Source organism: Accipiter gentilis, chromosome 8, assembly GCF_929443795.1.
Source record: "Accipiter gentilis chromosome 8, bAccGen1.1, whole genome shotgun sequence".
Lineage (NCBI taxonomy): Eukaryota > Metazoa > Chordata > Aves > Accipitriformes > Accipitridae > Astur > Astur gentilis.
The window spans coordinates 42,019,750-42,047,067 of record NC_064887.1 but is presented as its reverse complement, the minus strand read 5'-3'; the positions used below and the strand labels follow the sequence as shown (position 1 = coordinate 42,047,067).

General features: G+C 44.5%; 3 protein-coding genes across 10 annotated transcripts in view; 1 reads left to right on the top strand and 2 right to left on the bottom strand.

Moving 5' to 3' along the window:
- The window catches only part of CPAMD8 (C3 and PZP like alpha-2-macroglobulin domain containing 8), a 68,271-nt gene extending 63,000 nt beyond the window's left edge, over window positions 1–5,271 (top strand). For 6 of the 8 annotated variants that reach the window (XM_049809374.1, XM_049809369.1, XM_049809367.1 and 3 more), the window contains one exon: window positions 782–5,271. In XM_049809374.1, the coding sequence (XP_049665331.1) occupies window positions 782–954 (173 nt within the window). In that variant the 3' untranslated portion in view covers window positions 955–5,271. The remainder of the gene's footprint in view (window positions 1–781) is intronic. The other 2 variants (XM_049809370.1, XM_049809371.1) reach the window with 2 other exon arrangements.
- A 310-nt stretch (window positions 5,272–5,581) lies between these two features.
- F2RL3 (F2R like thrombin or trypsin receptor 3) lies at window positions 5,582–11,809 on the bottom strand. The gene is given in 4 exon segments (XM_049809380.1): window positions 5,582–6,322; window positions 6,324–7,396; window positions 8,060–10,197; window positions 10,890–11,809. Coding segments are annotated over 3 exon segments (1,263 nt in total). The 5' UTR covers window positions 8,151–10,197; window positions 10,890–11,809; the 3' UTR covers window positions 5,582–6,223.
- Window positions 11,810–12,709: 900 nt separating this feature from the next.
- SIN3B (SIN3 transcription regulator family member B) lies at window positions 12,710–27,290 on the bottom strand. Its single transcript, XM_049808352.1, has 19 exons — window positions 27,180–27,290; window positions 26,374–26,480; window positions 25,664–25,817; window positions 24,374–24,637; window positions 23,828–23,971; window positions 23,456–23,578; window positions 22,884–22,973; window positions 22,330–22,448; window positions 21,348–21,555; window positions 20,501–20,617; window positions 19,895–20,133; window positions 19,460–19,643; window positions 18,640–19,234; window positions 17,964–18,133; window positions 17,234–17,407; window positions 16,861–16,953; window positions 16,494–16,588; window positions 15,841–16,045; window positions 12,710–15,448 (listed from the first exon to the last, which is right to left on the bottom strand). Exons 1-19 carry the CDS (start codon window positions 27,288–27,290, stop codon window positions 15,218–15,220), a joined length of 3,423 nt encoding a protein of 1,140 aa, XP_049664309.1. The 3' UTR covers window positions 12,710–15,217.
- Window positions 27,291–27,318: the final 28 nt, after the last annotated feature.

Below are 27,318 nucleotides of genomic sequence, written 5' to 3'. Positions count from 1 at the left end.
ACAGATGTATCCGAGCTACTGCTAGTTCAGGCTGAGGGAGAAGTAAATGGCTTTGATGTAGGCTCATGGCCTATTGTGCCAAAATCTTCTTTCTTATTGGGCTGAAAAGAAATCTAGCTGCTTACACTGATCTATTTCATGACATGCACCAAGTAAACTACTCCATTACAGTCTGCCCTCTAGCTTTGTAACTTTTATAAAACGGTGCTTAAATGAGTGCACGCATTACACATCGTCATATGGATTGGTCTCTCTTTAACTGAGGTACTTGGCTTGGACCTAGTCAAAGGAGAGAGGTGTATTTCCAGGGTGCAGAGTAACTCATCTGTGAAATCTGGCATTCCGAAAGATTATCTTTTACTTTTGTCTTAATATATACAGATCTCAGGGTGAACTGGTTCCTAACTTAAGCACCTCAGTTAGTTAGATACTTTAAAGTGAGACTTTGAGATTTTTTTTCAGATTACATGGCCCTTTTTTCCCCCCCACCCCTCCTTTCATTTTTTCCAGTGCCCAGGTGTCAGACTGGGAAATTGAAAATTCTGATTTACAGCAGCTTTTTTCCTCACATGTGAATCTAAGCATGCGCACACGTGCAGGTCCATTGACATGTGTAGCTGCCTTTACTCATGTAAGGCACTTACTTGGCCCCTGATTTGCCTCCCTGATTAAAATTCCTTTCCTCTTACATCATTCCCCTTCTTTGTGATGCAATATGTGATGCTGAAATGCAGTTTCTTTGGCTAAAGCACAACCTGAGACTCTATGGTTTCCTTTCCAGCAGAGGAAGGCCCTCCACTACAGACAGATCTGTCATACTACTCCTATGAATATGACCCAGACCCCTATGCATCGGAAGCTGACGTTTTTGAGATTGTGGCAGAACTGACAACAGCAAGCACATTAAAAGAAATGGACAAGATTCAGGAAGTAGTGACCACAGTAGAATGGTGAGCCAGAGAGCGGGGGATCATAGATCTGGTTTGAGAGTCAACATATAATGTACTAACTCATGTGTTGGGTCAAAGGTATTCAGTTCCTCAAAAGGGGCATTCTTACAACTGACTTGCTAACCTCTTTAGCAAGGAATCACCAGGAACAAGATCTTGCTAGGGCAGCATATAAAAGTCTTTGTGACCTGAATGTCTCCAACCCTAGCAGAATAAAAAGTGACCTTTTAAGATTTTCTCTGCCCAGCCCCAGTGATGCTTCATGAAGATATGTAATGGGAAAGTGACTTTTCTTCATTATCTCCTCTTTTCAACAGAAATATATAATTTAAATAAAGAGAAGAGGCTCAGAATCAACTCCTGTATGAGTTTGTTCCTACAGACGACCTGCTGCAGAACAGAAACCGAACGATGACTACTTCCTGATGCACTCAGAACTGTAGGCTTTGTTGCCCCATGGGGGGGGATCTCGAGCGCTAAGGGGGACACTCAGCGTTATTTTTCTGTCAATTTTCCTGCCTTTTGTGCATCCTCTTTGGAGTATTTCCAAGGATGGGAGACCAATATGCTGTGCCCTCTAGGTGAGAAAAATAGGGGCTGGAATTCAAACCTATAGACCATTTCAAAGTGTTTTCTCTACTATCAGAATACTGCAAATGCCATTTCCTAGCTACATTTAGAAGCTAAGTCCAGGCCTTGTGCTTAGCTGAACTGCTGTTTGAGGAAAGATGGCTGAGAAGTTTTCTCTCAAATTATAATAATAAAAATCAGTGTGTTTTGCTAATTACAACATAGCAAGAGGCTAATCATCTTCCCTAGCCCGTAAGTCTACTGCACCCACAACAAAGTCCCACAAGAGAAAAACTTCCCTAGTGGCTCCATGTTCAGGAAAGTTGTTGGGAGGTACATTTCACAAGAGAAAAACTGTAATCCACTGTTGGGCCTGAAAGGCTTGACTGTCTACCATGTGGCTGCAGGCTTCAGGTGGGGAGTTTGCCAGCCATAGCAGTGACAAGGATTAGGTGGGTGAACCCTCTTCATGTTGCACTATGTGCTGATAAGAGCTGCTTGCAGCCTTCTCAGCCCCTTTCCTCCTCGTAACGCCAGCATGAAAATAAAGCTGACCCAAGGTGCAGTCCTTTTAAATGCTTGCCTGACTTCACCAGTCGCTTTTATTCTGCTTCCACTAGGATCCCCATACAGTGGTTGTTCTGGATAGGGTAATCTGTGCATAGGGCCTGGGTCTGCTGGCCAGTACAAATCACTGGTGTCACGGAAGCTGAACTCCCTTTGACTGACCTGCCCCAAGCAATGTGGTAAAACTAAAAACAAAAGCTTTGTGTTTCTAAAAGTGCAGGAGCCAAGATTTTTTAGTTTCCCTTCCTGCCTGGAGCAGCATTGTTCTCTTTGGAGGAGCTACATGCAATTGCCTGTTGCAAAATAGTGTTAATATTTTATCTTCCCACTTCTATTGTTACCAGGACCCAGAGTGGGGTGGAAACTCCTTTTGAGGGTGTTTATTGGTGAATGGAAACAGGAAAAAGCCCAGCTCCATTCATTTTTAGGGCTTGTTTACACAGGAACCATGACAAGAATATATCCCAGTATAGACATTCCATTCCAGAATAAAGGCAATTTTATTCCAGAAAAATGTCCACATGAGGACAAAACGGGAGGTATCCCAGAAGTTGGGCATATGTAGTTTCCAGTCCTTTTTGTCTGGGGCCAGATATTTGCAGAATGTAGTTGACATGATGAAGGTCTGGGTCTTGAAGTTCCCAGAAACTTCAGAACTGCTTTGCTGGCAAGTTCCCAAGCCTGCCTTCATGGCTGCCCTGAGCTTTCCTCACAGGATCTTGACGTGGCTTCTGCCCATGTGTACCCGCTGCTGCTCAGCAGAGGTTTTGCCACGTGTCTTCAGTGTGCATGAACAGACCATGTCCTCATTGTGTCCGCACAGCACAGCGGAAGCACTGGTGGCTGCATTCCTGTCTGGCAGGTAAATAAATGCCTTTAAACTAAATTCCATCTCCTGTAAGCAACTGGCCTGGCAGACACTGGCTATTGTGTACACACACAGGACTGAGTCAATATTTATCCCCTGGGTAAATAACAGACCTAGTGTCAACTGCAACAAGAGAGGTTTTTTTCTTTTCTAAATATCAAAGCTGCACAATACAAACCCTGCTGTTTGCTGGTTCCAGCCTCAGCTGTTTAATACTTTGAGTCTGGGAGAATGAGACATTTAGTCACCCTGATAATGTCTGTGTGACTAGCTTTCTGCAGAAGGTGGGATTTATGTTCTGGATTCTTGATTTTCCTGTCCTCTGTCCCTTTCTGGTTTTAGTTTCCTTATCTCATCCGTTGTGTGCTTCTGGATAGATATTTGAAGTAATTTTATATTGCTTGGTCTTCTCATAGATCCTTGGGCAGTCAGACAGCATCACCAGTGGGGACAAGGACATGTAGGTAGGGTGTTTCAGCCAATTATTAAACCTGACTTTCTTCACTTTCTTCAGGCTCTGGTACATGCAATGTACTAATTCAAGATGCAGACTTCTCCCATTGCTGCCAGCTAAATAATTCCTTCTGGTGGTGCCAGCCCATCAATCACGTCCTTGTTCTGTGGGGTCTCTGTGTGCCAGTGCACTCACCTGTTTGAGGCAGAGGAGTCTTGCTTCTGTTTTACAACTAGAAGAAAAGCCAGGGAGACCTGAACCCTCAGAAGGCAAAGGCAGAGCAGCCTTAGCATCCTTAAACAGAGACTGTTAGAACAGGACAGTGCGTGTGAGGTAATGTGCCAGGTTTTCTGGGTCCTGGAGTGTGACTTCACCTTTAGTGTTTCTTCACAGCTTTGGCGCTTTCAGGCAAATCACTAGTCCATCTGCTTTTGGCAACCTCCGCCTGCCCCCAGTCTTGCCACACCAAACCAACTCCTTTCTGTAGTTATAAAAAAAGTAATTTTATTTAAGGAATTGAATAAAGGAACCTGCAGTTACACAGTTGTGGTTGCCATTTCTCCCCTATCACAGGAGTGAAGGAGCAGGTCTCTGCCCTCTTTTCCACCCCAGCTGATGGTCCCTCTGTCCGTAGCTTTTCCCTGGCCCAGATTTGTTGTTCATGTTTCTTGTAATCATCATTAATTCTTATCTAGGAAAAAAAAAATTCCTAGATTATTTTTCCTCCATTCATCAACATCCTACTTGGAATGCAGAAACTCTTTAGGGCTAGGTCCATGAGAAGTACTGGACACAGCATAGCCTTATCAGACTCAATGTTATTCATAGGCTTTGGCCCAGTTCTGACTCTGAAGCTTATCAGTCACGCTCCCATCCCTGAGAACACAAGGACATCTCAGCACTGGAAACTCAGGCTCCAAGTTTGTGAAGACCAGCCAGTCATAGTCTGGAGAGAAGGGATTAATTTTTTTCACCAAGGAAGAGACCAACTTGGTGGTAGAAAGCCAGCAAGGACAGCAGACCTGCTGCTGCTTTGGGCTTTGAATTGTTTTGGCTTAGAGACATTTGCCTCCCTCTGTCAGAAAGATGTTTCTCCTTTCTTTTTTGTGATGATCCCTCACTGCAAAATGAGAAACTGCCAGTGGGTTTGTAAGACACAGAAATTCCTACTTACATCAAGTTATTTTACTGAATAGCTGCAGCAGTGCTAGTTATCAGTGATTTTTGCTTGCAATCCTTTCAATGAAATTAATATTTATATATTTGTAACTGTACATTATGCAGAGTAATCATTACTGTGGTATTTATTTTAAAGCAATAGTTCCCTTGTTTTTTCTTGTCCAAGTGTTTTGGTTTTGCCTCTTTCCCTCTTTCTTAATCAGCCTCAATAGAATACAAATACAAGAAGAATGTTCAGCTTGCTTGAAGAACGTCACTGAAACAACAGTACTTGCTTTACTGATGTCGACTGTTGACATTTAATGCACAATAACCTGGTTTTCATTATTGTGAATAGATCATCTATTTAGAAAACCTCAGCTCAGTTTGGGTTTTGGGGTTGGGGTTTGGTTTTGGGGGGTTTTTTTTTAGTATTTGCTATTTCTGACTGAGTGGCAATAGCCCTGGCTACACCAGGTCTCCTGTGTTCAGTAGCTGGCACATCCTCTGCATGTGCAGTACTGCACCCATAGGAGATAGGCTCTAGTTTTTCACCTGCATTTCACCCCTGCACATACATGTACGTGTAAACAGTTCTATGACCATTTTTGTTTTCTTCACACAAATCTTAGCAAGTCTGAGTCCAGAAAAGGGTTTGGTTTAGATTCTGATAAATATTTTATTAAAAACTGATTTTAAGACTATCTTGTCTGCTTCTACTTATTCACATTGTAGGTTGTAAGTTTGTTTGGTAATAGGTTATGGTGAGGACAGAAGTCATGTCTGTACCAGTAAAACTAAAGAATTCAGGAACTCTAAGAAGGTTTATCACTCATTTTCTACCTTGCTGCTTACTGGGATATGGCCTAGTTGTGTCTGAGAGATGAGCTGGCTGCATTTTGTCGAATTTGCAACAGCTTCCAATAAGCAACAAGCTTGGTCACCTGTTTCATAAGAGACAGCTCTTGATTATGTAAGACATTATACAAAAGAAGTGTGAAGTTCTAGAGCGAGGGTTTTCTCAATTCCTTCTTTAATATTTCCCTTCAAGAGACATAATTTTAAAAAAAATCCATTAATACAATCTTTGCCCTAAAGAAATTAGGGATGCCAAGGGTCATTTGCAAAATAGGGATTAGTAAATGGGATTTTTACACTTGTTACCAACAATGGGCTGACATTACTATGATGTTGCTTACTAATCAAGCCAAGAATGTATTTGCTAGAGAAGTGCTCTACATTCTCTTGACAGAATATTTTAGTTCAGGAGAGTACCTTTCACATAGGTACTTCCTAGTACTTCTTAAATGTTTAGAAATTTGGTTTTGCAAGTGCCTGTTCTTTTTCAGTTTTAGGTGAAGGGAGTATGCGTTCAAGGACAGCAAGCAAGTCAGTAGCAGAAAAAGAAATAGAACACACATATCATCAGCTTGCAAGATGTATTAGGAAAACCAGACCTAGGTATGTTAGCAAGAGCATCCCTGACAATATGTGACCAGATGAGAAGCTGCATGCAGTGTCCCAGTAACAGATCTATACGTGTTCAGTGCTCCGCATCTTGTCTGGGCTCCACACCTCTCAGAATTCTGTGGCCCAGGTTTATTCAGTTTTAGCTACTCGGACGGGAGGAAGGACTTCTCTCCTGATAAATACTGCTCACTGCTCTGGATGAAACTTGTGGAATCCCAGTGTTGTCTTCTTATCCCCAATGTATGTTGTGAGTGCCTTGGGAGCAGGGAGCTTGGATGGAGGTTTACACCAGTGAATCTTTGGAACTTTTTTGAGGGAGTGTTTCCTTGGAGGTTTTTAGGGATGTGGTGTTTTGTTTTCTGTGACTGAAGAATCTTCTTCTCACCTTATCCCTGAAGTCTTCAGAAACATAGTAGTAGACAAAGGGATCAACACAGCTGTTAAAAGTGCTGATGGCCAGGCTCACCATGTAGCTGATGTACAGGTTGCCATACAGCTTGCAGTTATAGCTAGAGTAATGAACAAGGAGCAGAACGTTGCTGGGTGTGTAGAAGGCCACAAGTGTGAACAGCACGAGAGCTGTGAGCTTCATAGAGTAGGAGTACCGCTTCCCGCTGTCTAGGAGGGCTCGCAATACTGAGCAGTAGCTGAACAGCATCACCAGGAGAGGAGCGAGGAAAGCACAGGCGATCAGGCAGATGAAGTAGTAGAAGTAATAGCCATCATCCTCGTGCCTGGGGAGAACGTCATGGCAGAGAGTGGTGTTTACTCCATACAGGGGATATGACTGCTGCTGCAGAGTCAGGGGCAGGATGAGGACGGCAGCACAGAGCCAGATGGCAGTGCAGGTACAGGCGGCGAAGGCAGGAGTGCGGAAAGAACGTGAAAAGAAAGGATGCACCACAGCCAGGTACCGGTCAACACTGATGCACGTGAGCAGCAGTACTGAGCAGTACATGTTCCCATAGAAGAAAGCTGTGGTGAGCCGGCACAGGCCTTCCCCAAAGGGCCAGTTATTGCCCAGGAAATAGTAGAAAATCTTGAAGGGCAGCACCAACATGAGCAGCAGGTCTGCTGCAGCCAAGTTCATCAGAAAGACAGTTGAGGTCAGCTTCTCAGCCCTGGTGGCCAGGACCCACAGGGCCAGCCCGTTTGAAGGCAGCCCCACCAGGAAGACGAGGGTGTAGAGGCAGGGAATGAGCCGCACTGTGACCACGCTGCCCAGCTGAGAGTATGTGGCCTCGTGTATCAACAGGTACGTGACGTTGTTTATGGTTGCCTTTTCTCCAGGGATGGCTCTGGGACATGGTGTGATCTCTGGTGTCGTCGCCTGCTCGTTGGTGCTGTTCTGAGAGTAATCTGTCAGATAAATGCAGTCTGTTACTTGCTGCTTGTGCGGTTACCCTTGTACTTTGCAGAGCAGGCTGCATACATAATGTTTACCCTAAAGGCTATGGTTTTGCATTTTACGTTGGGGTTCTTAAAAGCGGGAGTATTGTGTAAAATGCTATTGTGTGATGAGCAGAAAAAGTTGGCTAACAGAATTAGGTGTGCAGGAATAACCATCAGCAATCTTACTGAAAATTTACACAATTCTTCTGTCATGTGGTTTCCCACAGCTCACAAATGATTGCTATATTGTACAACTATCAGCAGGCCTGGGGAACCAGAGAGCGATTCCTCTGCCCAGCTTTCAAAAGAATCCGAAGTCCTGGGGCCACTCCAGATTAAAGTGATGGCTGTGGGAGTCTAACTTTTAGCTAAAGATTTTGGGTTCAAGTGCTCTCTGTTTTACTTCTCCTCTAATTTTGCTTTCTCTTTCTAGTTTCTTCCACCCCAGTTTCTTTCTCTTCTGTATCCCCTTCTCTCATCTCCTGCTTCAACTACAGTATGCGTGAATCTCAATTAGAGTGGCTCCTATGCGATAGCTTTAAAAAAAAAGAGTTTTCAGGGGTCTTATAAAGGTACTGGGTATCCAGTACTTTAAGAAGCAGCAATTTTCCCCCAAAGATACACACTCACCATCGTAGTCTGGAGAGGCCAGGCAGAGTCCCCAAAAGGCACAGCACAGCATAAGCCCGTGTGACAGCCGTCCACTCCTGAGGGTCTCCATTCTGATGCAGGATCCAATGCTACTGTGCTCAGAGCTATGTGGGAAAGGCAGTACTAGTGACCCTGCTTACGCATTTCCTTCTGTTAGTCCTTAACTCACGGAAGCACCAGGCTTTTTCCATAAAGGATGAGGCGTATGGGGGGCTGTCACAACATGCACAAGTGTGTGTTGCCCAAGCAGAGACTTAGCACCAGTATCAGACGCAGGACTGGGAGGGGCTTACGTGTCCAGATCTGCAGTATATTGGGGCCGTACTTCATTGTCAGAGCTAGACGATGGCTTGAGTGACTCATTTGGACCTCCTTCCTGCTCCAGAATATTCCTGGAAATAACAAATGTGGTCAGATTTGATGCAGTCTGAATTTGGTTTAGAGTGTAAACTGAACTTCTGACCTCCTACATCAAACATCCTTCCACCCAAGAGAGACCCAGGTGGCTCTGTGTGAGATTCAAGGTCTTTCCCCACACCCTGATTCAAGATGCTTTCTGGTAGTGCAAACTGCGAAGATATCATCCCCTCACAGAAACAAATGAAGTGCAGGAGAGCTGCAGATCCAGACAAACCTCCCCAGCTCCCAGGGATTACACAGGGCTCTTGCAGCCTCATGTTGTGGCAATTCAAGGTTTTTAGCGTCTGCGCTGCAGCCCCCAGATCAGGCTGGGCCTTTCAGAGTTCTCCTGTTTTTTTAATTTCTGCTCCTGCTACCTGGCTAAAGAGGGGACAAAGCTCCTGCACCTTCTTTCTTGATCTCACTGCAGAGGTTGATCAAAAGTCCTGTGGGTCGGAGCTATTTGCTTTTGAAAGAATCAGCACTAGCACCAGCCTTGGGATGCCATAACATACAAACGATAAGTGGCAGGGTCTCACGGCTTTAGGGAGACACTGTGCTTCCTCTGATAAACTACCAGGAACAGGGAGAGCAGCTCCATCCAGCAGGAAAGGGGCCTGACAAGGGTGCACGGGAAGTCTCTGCTGTTGGGTAGATAATGGTGGATTTCAGTCACTCTTGCCCAAGAAGAGCTGTGTTTTTCCAGAGATGTGCAGTCTCCACCCAGTAAACCCCCAAGAGGGTTGAGCGCTCTGGGTTAGCTAATAGCCTGGAGCAGTGGCATGCCGCTGCCACGTACCTGCTGGTTGTATGGGGAAGACGACTCGCGTAATGGTGTAAGAGGGACTGGCAGACGTTCCCTGAACCTTTAAGATCCTTTGCTGCTTGTTCCCCCCTTCTCTAACTCCTCGAGAGTGTAAGTTCCTTTTGTGCTCTGCCTTGCACAGCATTGCTGGGAAAGTCCCAAATCCTCTCCCAACACCTGTGTAAGAGCCCCAGCTCGAACACTTCCCAGTGGTCATCAAGTGGGTAGGCCAGTGGGACAGAGCTTGAGAGGTTGCTGGTTTTTAGGCTTTCGCTCTCCAGTCCCCTGCCTGGCTCTGCAAGGGAGTAAAGACAGAAGCTGGAGTCTGGGCAGTAGGAACTGTAAATTTGGTTTGGCAACCTGAGGAGTAGTTCATTTCTTTCTCCTCAGCTTATGAATGGCCTCTTCTGTGAAGGTTGCAAATCTGAGCCTGGCTGCTGTTTGATGAGATTCTTCTATTCCAAGGAGAAAATGATCCTATTTCCTTTGCTTTCACCATATTCCCACATCTTTGCGCCGAGCATGTTGAGAGGTGGAGTTCCACTGGCAGGGACAGGGAAGATGCAATGTTAGATGTTTTGCTTTTGTGATTCTCTCAGGATTTATGAACCATTACAGAATGACTCATGTGGCCACATATTTTCCATGCCTCAGCCAGGATCCTTTCCATGCTCTGTATGCAAAAAATTAAACATAATCAGGTTCAGATAGTGTGCAAATCGCAGCCCTGCTTCCTATGGCCAGGTCTCTGGAGTGGAGCAGAGAGAGGTTACTCATTGCTGTATCCTTCATTTTTCAGATGCTGTGTGATCTTTAGTGACTGCTTTAGATGCAGAACAGCTTGCTTGAAAATTCGAATGCCAGAGGTTTGTCACGGCTCGTTAACATCTCTTTAAGTCGTGTGATCCCTGCCCTGTGGGGTAACAATTTGGTTTTAAAATAATTCATTGTGCAATAGATCATCTCCTGGGAGAAGGCGCTCTTTTATTCCATGGCTCTGAACCCAAAAGATGTAATGCTGGAAAACAGGCTAGGGATTTTAAAGCTCAGAGGGAGGGTACAAACACCACCTGGCCTGTCCAATACAGCTTTAAGGCTTGGAAGAGCAAATTGTGGTAGGCAAATAATGGGGCTTACTATTTCTGCTCTGTTCCAGCAGCTCCAGAGAGTTCTCCAGCTGTGGCCAGCAGGTGTGAAGACAGAAATCTTAATGCAGCTAGTACCTGCCCTAGGCTGGGCTCGCATTTTCAGTGCAGACACCAGAGGCAGCTGACCATGGAGGCAGCAGCTCTGCCGTAGCGCCAGCTGCATGAAGCATTTCCACCAGTGTCAGCACAGCCTCACATTTTCCATGAATGCAATGCTGGCCCTGCCTTTCCCAGCCCCTGGGTGTGCAAGCATCTGAGCCTTCTCAGAACCACAAGGCATGGAAAACTTCCACTGACTATTGAAATAGAAATGATGGTCCTTTGAACCACCTTCTCCCCACCCCAGGTTTGTCTTTGCAGGCTCTGGCACATACAAAATTACTTTGTACCTTGGGCGCTCTTCCCGACTTTGCCATTACACCGGCTCCCTCTCCCCTCACTTCATCAGGTCTCTTACCATCTCCGTGAGACTCTCCCCAGCTCCAGGGAATCTCCCTGCCTCTCTTCTCTTCTGCTCATTCCACAGTTCTCCTGTTCCACTGGGATCCCACCCATCTCTTCCCTTGGTTATGCCACACCTTCTCCTCACCACTTACAGCCTTATGCTGGTGTAATACTTTGGGGGAGACAGGTTTTTCTCAGAACTACTCTTCTACATGCTTGCAGTTTTTGTTTCAGAGTGTGTAAGTCCATGTGAAGCCATCTTTCAGGAATATTTGAAGTTTCTTTTTGGATTCATCCCTTAGCACAGGTATGGTTTAGAATGGCTAGACTTTAGTCTTTAATTTTGATGAGTGGAAGACAGAGCATACCTCTAGTTTCATTAAGGTTAAGTTAGTTATTCATTTCTAATCCAGAGGAATGGCTAAAGCATGAAGAAAAACTCAACTCATATTTACAGAAATACTTCTAAACTGCCTCTCACTGGTTCGCAGTCCTGTATTTCTGTGCATCACTGCAATACAGAAACAAAAAAAAGTCGTGAAATATTAAACACTGAATTCAGGTACTCCCTTTAGCAGTTCTTAATTTAATTTAGAAAACCATTAATTCTTACTCCATCCTGAGAACCTGAAAGATTATTTTTAAGCTGTCTGTCGTTGCCAAAGCTGTCCACTTGCTGAGATCTCCAACTGCTCTTGGCTGATGTCAGATCTGGCTGTCCCTCCCCTTGAGCACAGGGAATGTCCTCTTTGTGACAAGTCCAAGATCTCTGCGAGACTTGTGTAAAGTGGACTGTCTCCTCTGAGACGCCACCACCATCATTTTAATCAAATTATTCCATGCAATTTATGCATCAGAGGATTGTTATTAGGAGAACAACAGCTTGTTTCCCTGTGAGCAAGTAATACGCTGCACAGAAAGCAGAGTTGCTTTTTGTTATGGCAACGGAAGCGTTGAGAATGATGTAAAGGAAACTCCTATCAGATCTGGGCCACATCACTACAGCTTAATTTGCAAAATCTACACATTCATTTGTTGTGTAGAGCTCACAGGGAACACAGTTAAACATGTTATTACCCAGGAATTTTGGGAGGTTGAGGGAAAGGCGGGTGGAGGGTTATTTTCATGGTTGCAGTTGTATTGTCTTAACCTGTAGCAGATGTGCTTATAGATTTCAGAACTGGAATCAGTCACTTTTCTTCCATGTCTGTTGTATTTAGCGTGCAAGTACTTGGGGGCCAGGCCTGGACCATATCTTTGCGCCACACCTCTCATGGCAAAGGTGCTGCTAGAAATAAACCAATCTGCAAAAAGATACGCTTCCCTGGCACTACACAATGTTTTCTTTTGAAACCTACCTCTGCATGGAGCAACTGTGCCACCCCATGGACTCCTGTGCTCTCAGCCAGTCGAGAGCCTTTGCTCTGAGAGAGGTCTTGGCAGCACACACGTAAGGACAGAGCCACAGGCACTGTCTTCCTGCAGGGGATCTCCTATTGCACGCTACTTGCAGGAAATTTTTATTTCCCTTTTATGTTAGCTAGTGCACTGGCTCACGTATGCCTACTGTGCACTGACTTCTCAGTGTGGATAAGGTTCAAGATTTGCTGCCTGCTGGCCCAGTGGAAGGGAGCTGGCACACATATGAATCATGACATCCTGCAGCCTGTCCAGCAATTGCTTGAAGGGCAGTTCATCTAACTTCTGAATTGCATTTTTCTACCATTTAAAATTCAGTTTCAGGTGCAAGACAATCAATGCTGTGGATTATCAGAAAGTTTAAATTAATTTAAAATACGTTTAAAACAGTGAGAGCTGCAGACTTTTAAAATCAATATTTTATTTTACTTGAATGTGCAAATAAATATAAAAAAAACTACATTCAAAGAGCTGGCAAAGCAATTACAAGCCCAAAAGCAAAGATCCTTCAAAAAAATGGAAGAACAAACTCTTGAATCAAGGTCGTGCTAGCAGATACACAGCAGTTGAGCTTAAACTCCCAGACATTAGCAAGCCACTCTCAAACCGGCACTGCCTGCTTATTCCATTTGTATCATTTGCTACTATCATTTTTGAGACAATAGCACTGTAAAGGGCAAAAGTCTTACTTAGTCTGAACAGACTATAAATTAAGGTTTACAAAATAAGGATGCTTAAAAATAGCCGAAGTACACTTAAAAATGGGGGGATGGAACAGGATGGTGCCCAGGTGCGTTACCGTCTTACACCCTGGTACACTTGGAATCAAATGCATTTTAAGCCACAAGTTGCAACCTATTTTCTAGTAAACATTTTTCTGTATCATAAAACCATAAAATTTGGCACAGTTGTCATCTCCACTGGAAGACAGCAGAGAGGTGAAGAGGACTGAGGTGTATTTTGTTGAGCTGTCTGGAAACAAAAGGGGGACACCATGCTTTGCACTGGCCTTGTCCCCCTGCTCCTCCACCCAGCCCTCCCATAGCTATGTCGTCAGCGTCTTTTATCACTTACTGCAACAAGAGGAGGGGAAAAACCTTCAGATCATTTCAGTAACCAAAATTTAACAGAGACCCAGACAACAAGAACATGAGTTCTTGATGAAAAGTCCTCCGCTGGCAGTGGTTGTGCAAGTGGCCACGAATGCCAGAGACTGGCCTCCCTCCTTCCCTCCTACAGATTATTTTGCAAAAAAGACAAAGAGTCAGTACAGTTTTCTATTAAACGTACCCCAAAGGCCAATTTTTCTACTGTCAAGTGAGACAATTGCAAAACCAAATGTTGTACAGTGGAAATAACCAAGGACAAATCCTACAGGCTGCTACTTAGGCCTGGCAGAAATTATAACCTAAAAATTAAAGCCACAAAAAATATTGAGGTGGGGGCGGCTATTCCCCCAAAAGCCAGGAAAAAGTTGGAAGCAGAGCTTAAAGGAGGCTGGACCTGCCTCAAGACATTATGTTTGTAATACACTCCATGGACAGTGTCCTTGCCCTTGGCCCCTGAAAAACAAGAGCGAAGTCACAGTGGGGTTACAGGACAGACACAACTAAATTTCCTTGATTTTTCAATAGATTTAAGTCAGACAATTGACGTAGTGTTCTGCACGGTTTGGGGTAGGTTTTTTGTTAGGTTTCATTGCAAAAAAGCCTAGATAGAAGTACAGACGGTTCAGTGAAAAAGCTTGTCTACGATGGTTGTGGCTGGATCTAATACTGCCCATTACAGATTTCCATGTGTCACTGCAAATACAGCATCTGTGCTGACCCAGGAGAAACAGCAAAGTATCTGGGACAAACCTCAGATCCAGTGCAAACACTGTGCTGCAAGAGCTCCATCTACTGATGTTATTTCAGTGGTACAACCCAGCAGAACCACGGAGTCCGGGCATGCACAAGGAAAGCGAAGCGCCTGAGAACACAGGCTCCAGAGGCTGCCAATCAACATGCAAAATACAAAAAAACCCCAAAACCAAAACAGGCCAGACCTCCCAATGGATATTCCTCCCCACGCACACACCCCAAGCAGCTCCAGATCTGAGAAGGCAGAGTCTGCAATAGGTTGTAAGTTGACAAAGCAACAACATGGGATGCGGTGCACATCTGCAGAGGGGTGGCTGATGGGCCTAGGCTGTCTTGCGCCGCAAATTGCTCTTGCCTAGCACTGCAGCTCAGAGAGTTTCTTCCCCTTAGTTCATGCTCCAAAATACTTAGTTGATGAGTGAGAGTCAGAGTGTTTCACCCAGGTCTCTCAGTTTTGGCATTTTTCTCAGCAGAGCACCAGTCACGAATACTGCGTTCATTGCCTTATTAGTACACATAGATAACGAAGCAGCCCATAGCGGGGCTAGCAATCTGTGCCAGGTGCTCGCAGCCCCGCTGGCACTCGGAGGTTACATTGAAGAGTTCTGCGGGCTCCAAGACGGCATAAATTCAGGAAGATAGGGAACATTAAACCCTTCAAAGTGGAAGCAGCTGCCAGCATCTGCTCAAATACCAGCCCAGCTCCATCTGTCCAACAAAGCCACTAGTGGTAGTTCGCCCAGAGCTTGACCCCCTTGCTCAGCCTTCCAGTATTGGCTGGTCAGCAGTGGCCTAAAGCTAGGAAACTACTAAAAAGTGTGTGGCAATGCCAAGAGCCCTCTTCCCATAAAGCTTTTAAAAGTCTCTTCACGATGGCTGGAGGATTACACTGCAAGGAGACAAGTCTATGCCATATGGAAAATACATCATAATCCAAAGTAAAATGCTGTTTGGATAAATATCATTAATACATACATTGCATTCCCACCACTATTCTCAGAGTAAATGTGTTTCACCAGCAAGGCTCCTACTTGTCTTGGCCCCATGAACAAGTCTCTGCTCACGGTGAAGCTGGACGGCGACTGTACTGAACTCTGTATCTGTTCACTGGGACCCCATGGACATTCACCGTCTCACAAGTTGTTTTACAGGGCACCATCTCCTCGTCTTCATCTCCCATTAGCCAGTCTTGAACTACATCAACTGCCTCCATGGTCACGTTCTCTTCTAGCCACCTATTGTGCCACTCTTCAAACTGCTGGTGGTGCTTTAGCAGTACCATTGGCTGTACCTGAAAGCAGGACAGTAAAGATCACCGAGAGGTTTCTGGGCAAGAAGCCGAAACCCTCACCTATTTGTATGTCTGAGATGTGCATGCTTTACAACACAACACAACACAAACAGTAAAACAGGAAACTGCATACCTGCATTTAAAGATCTCTATTTCTTAATGTTTGCCACTCCCCCTTAAAATTTGCATGATAAAGAAAAGGCTGCTAAACTAAACCAAAGTACGGAGCATTTACCAGCTCTCCTCCATGTTTCATCCAACACAGAGTAGTAACTTCTGGGTGTAGTTTGCAGGAATTCAGCCACAAGACTTCTTATCGGTACCTATCTTTTGGCTCATATCCTCAACCTCTGCTACTGCCTGAGCTGCAGAGAGAGTAATAGGAGATGCACCTGCTTGGCTCGGCAGAGAGCTCCCCGCCTGTACATGTAATCCTCCGAGTTCATGATGAACATCATTTTGTGGGTGTTGAGCTTGAACCGGCAGTCCACGTTGCAGGCACTTTCCACCCCAATCAGCCTCTTCCAGGAGCTCTTCACTTCACTACGCAGAGCTCTCACTTGCTTACATTGCCACTTGCGAAACTTTTTTAGGTTTCTAGAACAAAACAAGGAAGACAAAGCATGTGTCACGCTTGGTTATCCATTCTCTTAAGCTAGCAGAGCTGACAGCACAAGTATGAAATTTATATTTCCACATTTAGTTTTCAGACTTTCTCCAGGACCTTCCCCCATACACTGTGACAAATATTTAGTGAAATGGGAGCAAATCAGGCCTCAAATTCCTCCCAGAACGGACTGCTTAAACAGTCTCACTCCATTCTAAACACGGTTTCATGAACAAACCTCAATGCAGTGGTCATTAATTTTTTCTTCAGCATTCTTATGCAGCACACTGGACTACAGCAGCCCCTTTGGACCTCAAAGATGAATGCATTTCCCTGGAGTTGCTAGTATGGCACATCACCCAAAACCACTGCCACATACGCAGAGAGGAAGCAGTACCAGCTGCTGCAGGTGTGACTCAGGAGAGGGAGCGTGCTCACCTTTGCAGAAAGACTGGTTTCAATAAGAAGCCGTCATTCTGGTTGTTCGGAGCTCCTTCTACCCCAACATACTGCTCCATGTAGTTAGCCAGGTGCTACACAAGAGAGTCCAATTTCAAGTCAGATTTCACTCTCATCAAGACAAACATCACCACAAAGAACTAGTTTATTTCCAAGCTGCTTTTTATGGAGCCGACTGATGTTGAAACATACCCATTTCTGTCAATGACCACATGTAATCTTCCCACCTCCCAGGTAAACTTATCCTCCCGGCAAAGTCTCACATTTTGGAACAAGAAAGCGGGAAAGCATTCTTACACATCTGCTTTGTCTGTGGTACAGCAGACTGCAGTCATTGTAATATTACCTGGACCTCCACGGGATCTTCTGTCTGGGTTTCTTCTGTATCCAGAAGCTCAATGGTCATGATCACTTGTCCTTTCCGCTGAAGAAACATTACCTGTAATAATGTTACAAGCACAAGATATTGGCCACATGGGTTCACAATAAAATGCTGTATACTCACAAGTCATTTGGACAACAAATATGAGCTAGGAGAGGAGTAAGCAGCAGGGCTTTTCAGTGAGCCAGCATGCCACTTTACTGTCTGTGCTCTGGTTTTGGTACCTTCTCTCCATATTGCTCTGTCTCACCCTTATGGCCTTGGAGCTTCCAAACCCAATTCTCCCAGGTAAAGTGCCACAGTCACTTTATGAAGTTCCCTGGCAGCATGTTCTTACCTTGAAACAGTTCTCATCTGCCATGCAACGTTCAGCCTTCCACTGATAGCTGGTCTCCTTTGCTGCCCGGACACACCTAGAGGATAAGTTACCTCCAGCAGCACCTCGCTTCCTTTCGTTCAAGTAGAGCTCAACAACCTTCAAGCAGATGTCATCGCTCACTAGATGATGAAGCTTCCATTAAAAAAGGGGGAATTCAGTCAGCAAGTCTGGGCCAAGAGTTAACTCTAGTGTGTTATGAAAGGAGCACAAAACTTAGCACAGCATCACACTTCAGAGGAAGTACCAAAGCTTTAACTCCAGAGACTTCACACATTTCACTCCCTTTTTCATTACTTTGCAATAAAAGGAACAGAGAAGAGTGATGGGTTGATGTGCCTTAACTGTAACAAAACTACAATTAGAAGACAGATTTGAGTAAAAGGACTGGACTTTTTTTTTTTTTTTCTTTTAGATGTATTTTGGGAATGGCAGAATTTTGAAAAGACTGGAACTTAAAAAATGCTGGAAAAGGCCAGGAAGAGTAACTCCCGTAAGGTGGTGCCTGTACTGAAGCTGAACTATCTCACTGAACTTCTGTTACTGTTTCCCCCACATATATAACTTTCCTATGAATTTGCTTTATGTTTAGTGAGTCCTTGCATTACAGGGTACTATGAGAAACCTATTTGTTTATAGAAGGGAAATGGGCAGCCCCCCAAACACACAGCACAGCCATCAAATTAGTTACCTGGCGGACAATATTCTGCACCAGTTTGTCCATAGTAAAGCCAATATAGGCATGGATAGTGAACATCTCCCTCAGAGTGTCCTCATACTGCGTTGGGTCAATATTGCCATCCAGCAGACTCCTCACCATATCCAGGAACGCAGGGTAGTACTCCTCCAGTTCCACCTCACCTGGGTAGGGGAAAAGTGCAGTCACTTAAGGCACGTAAGAGGCAGAGTGAAGTCTGGAGATACAAGGGACAGCACTGCTTGAGAAACACGACATTCAGTACCAAGAACATGCTTACAGACAGACAGTTCTCTGTAAGGAGTGCTGATGGACTGTAACAGTTTTATCTCATGCGCTTCCATGACTACCTTGTGCAGTTAACTATATCGTTGTGGAGACATTTACATTTTAAATCAAAGTAACAGATTAATACAAGACACTTGAGAATATCTGAGAACAGTGGGCTTGTGTGAAGTCACTATGAACTATGCATGAGAGCCCTCAGAAGATAAATTACAAACGAGCTATCCTGTTAAATTAGCTGTGTCCACAAATCACAAATATAGTGGAGATTTGCACCCCTACATTCCTTACAGACTTGCCTGCTGGTCTCAGTTACTCAGATATATACAATTGAGCACTAACAACCAGAGCATTAAGAATGGACTATGTCCCGGATTATTCTTACTTGGTTGCTTCAGTCTTAGTTCCATGGCTGGATCATTGGTTTTTTCTTTTCTTCCCTCACAAAGGAGTTTCTCTCTCTCTTTTTCAGTCCGATATTCTAGAAGCTGCTTCTGAGCTTGACGATAAATCTTTAGGAGCCTTGAGCACAGAGTCTGGTGAAGGCGGAGGAAGAAATACCAATTATTATTGACAAAGAATAGACTGTAAACATCATCCAGAGTGTTGTGGGGCTCAGCAGCTGTAACATCACAGAAGGTTGCTTTTGCCTCCAAAGGACTGCTTGGAGGCCCAGGCACGTGTTTTTTCCGTAGCTCAGGAGTATCCAGGTTCTGCCCCTGGTGGTTTTCCCTGTCTTCATCGGTTGATTCCTCAGAAATACTGTGCTCAGGGGGCTGAGAGAAAAACAGCTCAGGTATGAAGTGATGCACTATCTGCCGAATGGTTGCTTGATCCTCCTTTTGGATAGTAGGCTGCCTTTTTACATAATAGCTGATAAGTGACGCTGCATCTTCCAAAATCTGCTTATCTTCATAGATAAAGATAAGATGAGGCTCATTTGTGGATGAACTTCTCCCCTCTGAATGCTGCTCCTGATGCTGTAATCAAGAGACAAATAGATAAAGATCCTTCCAATCCATGCTCAAGAGCCACTCCTGCCAGAAGAAATAAGCCAGTATTAACGCTATGCTTGGGACAGTCATTTTTGACTGAGTACTCTTCAGAGCACTACCACCTCAACGAGGTCCCAGGTGCTACGTAAACATCTAGATAATATCATAAATGAAGGACATACTGGATGGGTTATTTACTAGCATACGCACCTCATCATAGACACTCTCAATTTCATTCAGCAAGCTCTTGGAGCGCAAAGCTTTGGTATCATTTTGTTTGAAGTTGACGGCCTGGTGGTCAAGGGACTTCAAGTAGGCTTTCTCATACTGCTCCCGCCAAATTTTGTTAAAGCCCTGCTGGGCCTCCCGCCATTCCTCCTCTTTTGCTTTCAATCTATATAAATGTATAGTCTACTTCAGTTCAAAAATACAACCACAGAAATACACACAAAGAATTTTTAATGTAGCCAACTGTGATGTACCAAAACCTTTTCAATATTCTTGGAAGCAATAAATAAATAAATAAAATCACCACAGCTGAAGACACGTTATCCTTTGAAACAACATCTACAGAAACCAGTTGTTTAAAAATGCTTTAAAAATCCTCTATCAGTTTCTTAAAGAACACAGGAGAATGGGAATTACCTCTTAAGAACAACAGGAACTGCAGTAACTGGGTTTTTCTTAAGACTTTCAATGATCTCTGGTGCTTTATCACCATAGATGCGATAGATGGCCCTGCGCTGGATCACTTCTGATGTTCCTCCCAAGCAATCGTCCAGTCGAAATTTCTCCTGATCCTCTTGAGTCAGACGAGACAGTTTTTTCTGCACACTCTCCAGCACACGTATCGTGGCTAAATTGGTCTCCAAGACAACATCCAACTGTTAAGAGTTCACAAAAGACACAGTGTAAGAACAGGCATAGCAGGAAAATGGAGATCAGCAGCACTCAGGTTTGTGGCACGCATTCCAGCCCCACTGGGTGGAGCTAAGAAGCATCAGCAAGGTTTCTTCCTAGAAAATACACCCCCGCCAGTTCTCCCAAAGGTAACATGCTTTTTAGAACTGGACTCATGCCTAGGGGAACTATTAAGACTCCAGGCAAGTAGAAAACACCAAACTCTACCTGAAACCAACAAACAGTAATAGAACTTTCAGTATTTGGCCACCAATTAATTCAGTCAAATTCCTCACAGCTAGAAGTTTTGCTTTCTGAGGAGGCAGACAGGAAGTTCAGTAGCAGAGGTACCTCAAACCGCTCATCTTCACAGCGGTGCAACTGCTCCTCATAAGGAGTCTTCTTGGAGCTGACAAAAGTGGAGTCTTCAGACCAGGATGGAAATGAAACCCAGGTATCATTTAACACCTGCAACAGTGCAAAGACATGACATTGAACAGAGCCTTATGAGCTCAGAGCTGTTCTCATGGGGTCTGATACTTCTGTTTCATTTTGGCATTTCTTCCCTGAATTTCTATTGTAAGTTTCAGACCTAGTTCACAAGTCACTGTCATGACTGCTCCTCAGAAGATTAGTGGTCTGTGTGGAACTGTGCCAGGGGCCTGCTCAGAAAGCTTGAATGCACCTTCACCATCACCTAACAAACCACAGAGATCACTCTGCAGTAGTCAGCAACTGCAAGTAAAGGAGACAGAGCTGCCAACAGCAGCAAGAGGTAGGAGCACCTATGCTGCAGATGTCTGTTCTCACCGAGAACAGAGCCTAAGACACTGGCTCACAGTGCTCTTTCAGGAGAAAAACTGTTTCTAAAGTCTATATTGGCCCACTGCTAGAAAATTAATTTCAGGCTATTTAATATTCTTTTCTGTCTATAGGAATAAATTTGTGTATGCACACAGACTCAAAAGGCATTAAAAGTGAAAGATGCCATTTGAGATGGGTTCAGATAAAGTTAGTAAAATGCATGTGGATACTCTTATTTCAATAAATGGGATGAATAACCAATGTGAGATTAAAGCCGGCTAATCAGCATTAAAGAGGGGAATCCACATGCAGAAGCGGTAGCACTAACTACCCCACTTCAAGTTATGCAAGTGCAATTTGCGTTCAGGGATTGAACAGGTTGATCCCAAAGTACCTCCTTGCAAATGGCTGTTCTTCCACTGCACTTTGGCTGCTGATAGGTTTTTGGGAGAGCCCGGTAACTTGATCCTATGCGTTTGCAGGAAGCATAATCAATTTCCCGACTCATTCCATCCCCAGATCGGTCGCTCAGTGGAGAGGCAAATGAAAGCTCTTTCACACCAAGAAAGGACTTGAACTGTGCAAAGAGTTCTGGGAATTTCCTTCAAAAAGACAAGTAAGGGTATTTTGTTATTTCACTCTGACAGTTTTAGGGTGGCTAACGTGTGTCATAAAAGCAAGGGAGAAAATCTAAACAAACTTAGCATTGCAGTGAGAAATCTTTCACCAACTTTTTACCTCTGTTATCATTCTCTCTGAATTACTCTAGGTTTTTTGTTTTTTTTTTTTTGGGGGGGGGGGGTGTTGTTTTTTTTTTTACTTAAGGCAGAAAAAGAATTTCCCTTCACAACTTCACAAATACTCCCCTCAACCAACTGAGGAGTCACTGATCCTTGCCACGTGACTCTCCCTCCTCTGCTGGAAGCCAAACAGCACAAGATGCTCACGTCAGAGCTCGAACTATTTATCCTTTTCACAGATCTGTTCTGAGATTTCATGTTTATACCTGTATGGTATTTGGAGAGATTAGAACAGGGAGTGTGAACAGAGACCACCCTCCAGAATTCATGAGATTCTCTGCCCTCAATGACTTAGTATAACACCAGGTAGTCTGATGCTTGTGAGGCTTTCAACTGGATGCAGAGAGGAAAATATCCTCCCCAAAATGCTCTTTAAGAGCTGTATAGATATGTTAAAAGATTCAGATTTTATTACTCCTCTTTTTGGATTAGCCTTCAATTTCTTGCATGCTACCTAGGAGATATTTCTTAAATTAAATCCCAAACTTTGTTAACAAAGTTCACAATGTCTACTAAAAAGTAACAGAGTAAGCCCTAAAAAGTACAACACAGCAGAGAAGGTAGTCAGTAACTTACCCCAAAAATGGTGTAACTAGCTGGAGCAACTCAGAGCCAGAAACCAACTCCTGGTTGAAGAGAGCAATGCAACGGAGAAAATTTTCATAGACTTCCTGACTCTTTAGCACCCTACGCACCTAAAGCACAATTTGGAGAGAAACGATCAGATCACTTGAACACCGCTTTTATTTAGTTCATCTTCTAAGTAGTCTGAACCATGGGTACAGTGACAAACCTCTGTCTATTTTGCAACATAAAAAGAGAATATGCACAAAAATGCCCAGTTTCAAACAATAATCTAGTAACTAGAGATGGTAACATGAGGAAACATCACTGAAAAAGAAAGAAAAACACAACTGTAAGAGACAAGCATGCAGGAAAAGGTTAATTGTCAGTTTCTATTCAACTTCCAAACCCACCTATTTTCTCTCTTCTTGGTCTGTCTTTACCACTTGAAAAACTAACCAATTGCTAAGTGCTGACAGACAGATTGTATAAAACCCCAACCAATTATTTTCAACCGTTTATGTAGTTGTAAGTCCACAGAATGTGAGAACAGGCCAAATACTGACCTTGTCAAAGAAGGAAAACTCTTGTAATGTTCCATATTTTCCCACTGTCGCTACTGACAGATCTTTGGTACCTCGCAGTTTCATTTTCTTCTGTTAAAAGAACAAGCAGTTACACTTAAAATGTTGTGACACAAATACTATCAAATTCCACTTCACTGACATATAACAGCTCTCTGCAAAGGCTGAAACTCCATATTTCCCAAACAGTGATCTAGCATTGCTGTGGCAACTCCTCCACAGCAATCTCTATCAAATGACTCCCAGCTCAGAAGAAGAAACAAGAACAAAAAGGATGAATTGAGAATTAATTCCAAAGAAAGACTTCTTTCTAGAAGCAATAAATTGTCCCCTTCCAGGGGACAATTCAACATGTTACCAGCACACGTAAGCATACTTTAAAAATTCCCTTTCTCTGCAGTAATTATTGTTTTTAAAATAACTTTGAAATTTTGTTCTCATACTGAACACATACATACCTTAAAGACGCTACTCGTTACAACTTTATCTAAGCAATTATCTAAACACAATGAGTAATATCAGGTTATTCTAAGTTTTCACTTGCGAAAAGATACCTTTGCTGGGCCAGAAACAGGACGCAACAACAGTGGTCTAGATCGTTTTTTGCTGTGTTCCAGATTCTTCTCATGCTCAGTTTTCTGGACACTGTTCACTTCACATGGTCCATTTCCTGTGAACTGAAGTAAATAAATAATGATTTCAATGTTCTTTTCTCCACTGGCGCAAATAAAGAATCCTATATATCTGAACAGAACACGGAGCATGTAGTTAAGTCACCTGTTCTGCAAAATTCCAAGCAATGAAGAGCATCAAAGTTCATCTACTATGTTTTTCCATAATGTTTTGCATTTCTAAAGCTTCTTTATGTATTCTACATACAAACAGAGAGTATTCAATATTCTGCCTTGTGCTAAGCGTACACATACCAAAGACCTTTTAGCCTCCGGGAGGAACTGTCCAAACTCAGAAAGCAGATCTTCCTGTCCCCTGAACAGATTTGCTACTTCAGTAAACACTTCTTCTTCTGACATGCCTCGAAAGGGTCGGCCTTTAGTGTTCAGCTGTTCTTTCTGAAAAGATATGCACAGATGTTAAAAAGAGTCAAAAACATACCTCACTATGCAAGAAAACTCATCAGCTCAGCCAAAAACCTTATGCTACACAAACTTGAAATAACTATCAGCTAGCCTAAGGTGCTTACAGTGCATCCTTTCACTCAGAATATCACTAAATCAACCAAAGGTTAGCAAAGACAGATCTAGATACGACCCCTTTGCACCTCAGACCCTGGAAAGTTCTACCGTTTTCACACTGTTGTCATTTCATGGGAATATCTATGAGGCAATTGTTGGACAAAGGCTAGTGCTTGGGAACTGTACAAGCCTGTTCAATAGGCAGACATTTCATTTGACAGCTACTCCTCAAACAGCTACAGTGCAAACCCACAATTGCTTATATGGAAGACTCTTTACCTGGTAAGTATGAAGAATTTCTAAAAAGGATCTGTAAATTTCTGGATGGTCAAGAAAACGTGTTTTGATCTTATTCACGTAACTGATAGCATTATTGAACTCTACAGAATCAGACTCCAAAGGAATTTGGGATTTATCTTCTTTGTACGGAAGCTGTTGCCTAAACTCCTCGGAACAGTCACTGTGATTGTGTGAATTCTCCTGGGAGTAATGCAACAACAGCCCGCTGCCAGGGAGAGCGCTGGGAACAGGCTCTGAGGGCACCTAGTGGCATAAGACACATAAGACAGTGACTTGTACAGAAACATAGGTGCAAGTTCAACAACAAGCTAGCATCAGGATTTTCAAGCTGTCTAGCTAAAAAAAGATTATCACGTGACGTGAAGAAGAAAGAAAAAAGATTTAATTAGCCGATAAATTTCCCTACCTAGTTTAATAACACCATCAGTTAAAAAAAATCCCGTAAGTCATATCCTGGTTTACGAATCATCTGACTCATTACCGCTTTTGACTGTCGCTGCATTATCCACTACACTTGAGAGGGTGTACCAAACAACATGCACCGCAGTTTCTGTTACCACTGTTTTATTTCAGAGGAACTATCAGTTTTAAGAAACATATTAAAACATAAGGCTCTTAAAGGTGCTAAATTTCTAAGCAACAGAGAGATCTAAGGGAACTGAGATATAAAAGATATTTACTGCTACTAATTAGAGTTAAACCACAAGTTTATCAGTAGAATTCAGGTAATAGCTCTGTCTCAGCCTCTACAACCACACAACAACAACAAAAAAGGCAGCAGAGGCCCATATGTATCCATCTGTAGTACAGCAGATGTCTTTCATTGCAGGATGTTAGCAATTGCATGGCAATACCTGACATTTTTTGCCTATTGCCTAAACACATTTCCCCGTTTCTCAGTGGAGGACTGGAAATGTGATTGCTCCAGGATCTCTTTTTGAAATTTGTCACTACAGGCACCACATATTAAGAATCTATATAAGTATGTCAAGCTAATTACAACTTCAGTTTTCAAATCTGACTGAAGTATTTGGAGTTGAAGTGGCACTTCATGCAGGAATATCATTCTTGTGTAAGCTAAACTAACAATTGGTTGGAGAATAAATATTTAAATTTATATTATGCCCATTATCATAGACTTTGAAAACCATGTAAAAACTTTAGCAACATGTAATACATATAAATCTACATAGCCTAAACTGTGCAAGAGATGTGTATAGCGACACATGTAACGGAATTTATTTAGAGAATATGAGCTCTATAACCTACCTGACTATTCAAAGGTGACTGTATACTTAACTTCCCGTTCTTTGGAATTTCTATCCTGTAGCCCAGAGGGAGGAAAGCATTGAATCCTACAATGAGGTCGGGATGCTCATGGAAAAGCTGTGAAACACGTCGGATTACTCCAGGTGTGTCAATGCTAAAATTGAGAAGAGTTTGTTAGTTGTGTCCGAATCAGAAATACAAGTTAAACATAGAAAATTACACAGGTATGGGAAGCATCTGGCTTCTTAGAGATGTGATTTTTAACACGCAAGTTTGGGAACCTCAGACCTACAAATTAGCCCAAGCAGAGGGAATGACCACTGCAGCCTCATACTGGGAGTGTTATCCACAGAGAGGAGATATGAGCATGCAGGTTACCCAAAATGGGCAAGACAGCCGTCACCTCTAGGGCTGATAGGTGACAGAGAGGCTCTGCACTCAAGCTTCCTCACTTATTTCCAGATCTGCATTTCAGAGCAGGAAGTAAAAATAGATTTGCCTTTTCCTGTGGATTTCATCTCTGAAAAACAATGGGATGGACAGAGACCCTCCATTTCCAGTGTCTAGTGACTGCACTACTGGGGGACAGTGTGTCTGTGGAGATGGAAAGATGGTGTGAAGGCAGAGAGACCCCTGCGAAAGCAGAGAGACCCCCGCAAAGGCTGAGGAGCTCCCCGGAGCAGCCCTGGGGGACAGGATCTGGGTTTTACCTCTGGCTCTTGAACTCCTTCATGATCTCCAGGAAGCCGTTGTAGGTAGCGGGGTCGCTGCCAAAGCGGATCTTCACCTGGTCCAGGTAGGAAAGTGCATCCTCCACCTGCAGGGCGAGAAGGCGGGTGAGGCCCAGAAAAGGGGAACAGGCCCTGAGGCACCCCACCATCCCAGAATGGGGGGCAGGGGCACCCCACGGCACCGAGGGACATGGGAACAAGCCCTAGGGAAGTGGGAGCAGCCCGGGGATGGACACACGGTACCAGATGAGGGAGGGCCCCGAGGAAGGCAGACCTCCACCCCCCCACGGTGGGGTGGGCACCACCGTACTAGGGAGAGTGGGCCTCACGGTGCTGGAGGAGGGTGGCAAGGGGAGCTCGGTACCGTGGAGGGGGGGGAACAGGTCCCCGGGGAGGATGACCGCGGTACCGGAGGAGAAGAACCGGGCGGGGGGGGTGTGGAACAGGCCTGGGGGGGCCTCGCGGTACCGGAGAAGGGGGACCCAGGCCTCAGGGGACCCCGGTGTACCGGGGAAGGGTAGCGGGGGGGGAAGGCCCCGGGGCACAGCACGGTCACGGCGCGGGGGTGGTGGTGGGGAGACGACACGGACACAGGCACCGGGGGGTGGGTTCGGCGCCGAGGACGGGGCGAGGCAGGTCCCGGCGGGGCGGGCAGGGCCATCGCGGGGCGGGGGTCGAAGGCGATGGGGAGCGGCCCTTCGCCGGAGAAGCGGGTGGGGGGTTGGGTTGGGGCGGAAAAAGGGAAAAATCACGGTGGTCCCGGCCGGGGTGGTCACCGCACTCACATGCACCGGCAGCTTCTCCTGTGCCGCAGCCCGGCCGCCGCCGCCGCCGCCACCCCAACGCGGGGCGCTGCCCCCCCGGCCGCCGCCGCCGCCGCCGCCCCCCGCCGCCATGTTGGGAGTCGGGCAGCAGCGCGCGCGC

Coding starts and splice junctions, on each gene's coding strand:
- SIN3B (XM_049808352.1), bottom strand. CDS start 27,290: ATGGCGGCGGGGGGCGGCGGCGGCGGCGGCGGCCGGGGGGGCAGCGCC. Junction 22,974..23,455: donor CTGTTTCTGGCCCAGCAAAG/GTATCTTTTCGC, acceptor TTCTTTTAACAG/AAGAAAATGAAACTGCGAGG. Junction 16,046..16,493: donor AAACCAGTCTTTCTGCAAAG/GTGAGCACGCTC, acceptor GTTTTGTTCTAG/AAACCTAAAAAAGTTTCGCA.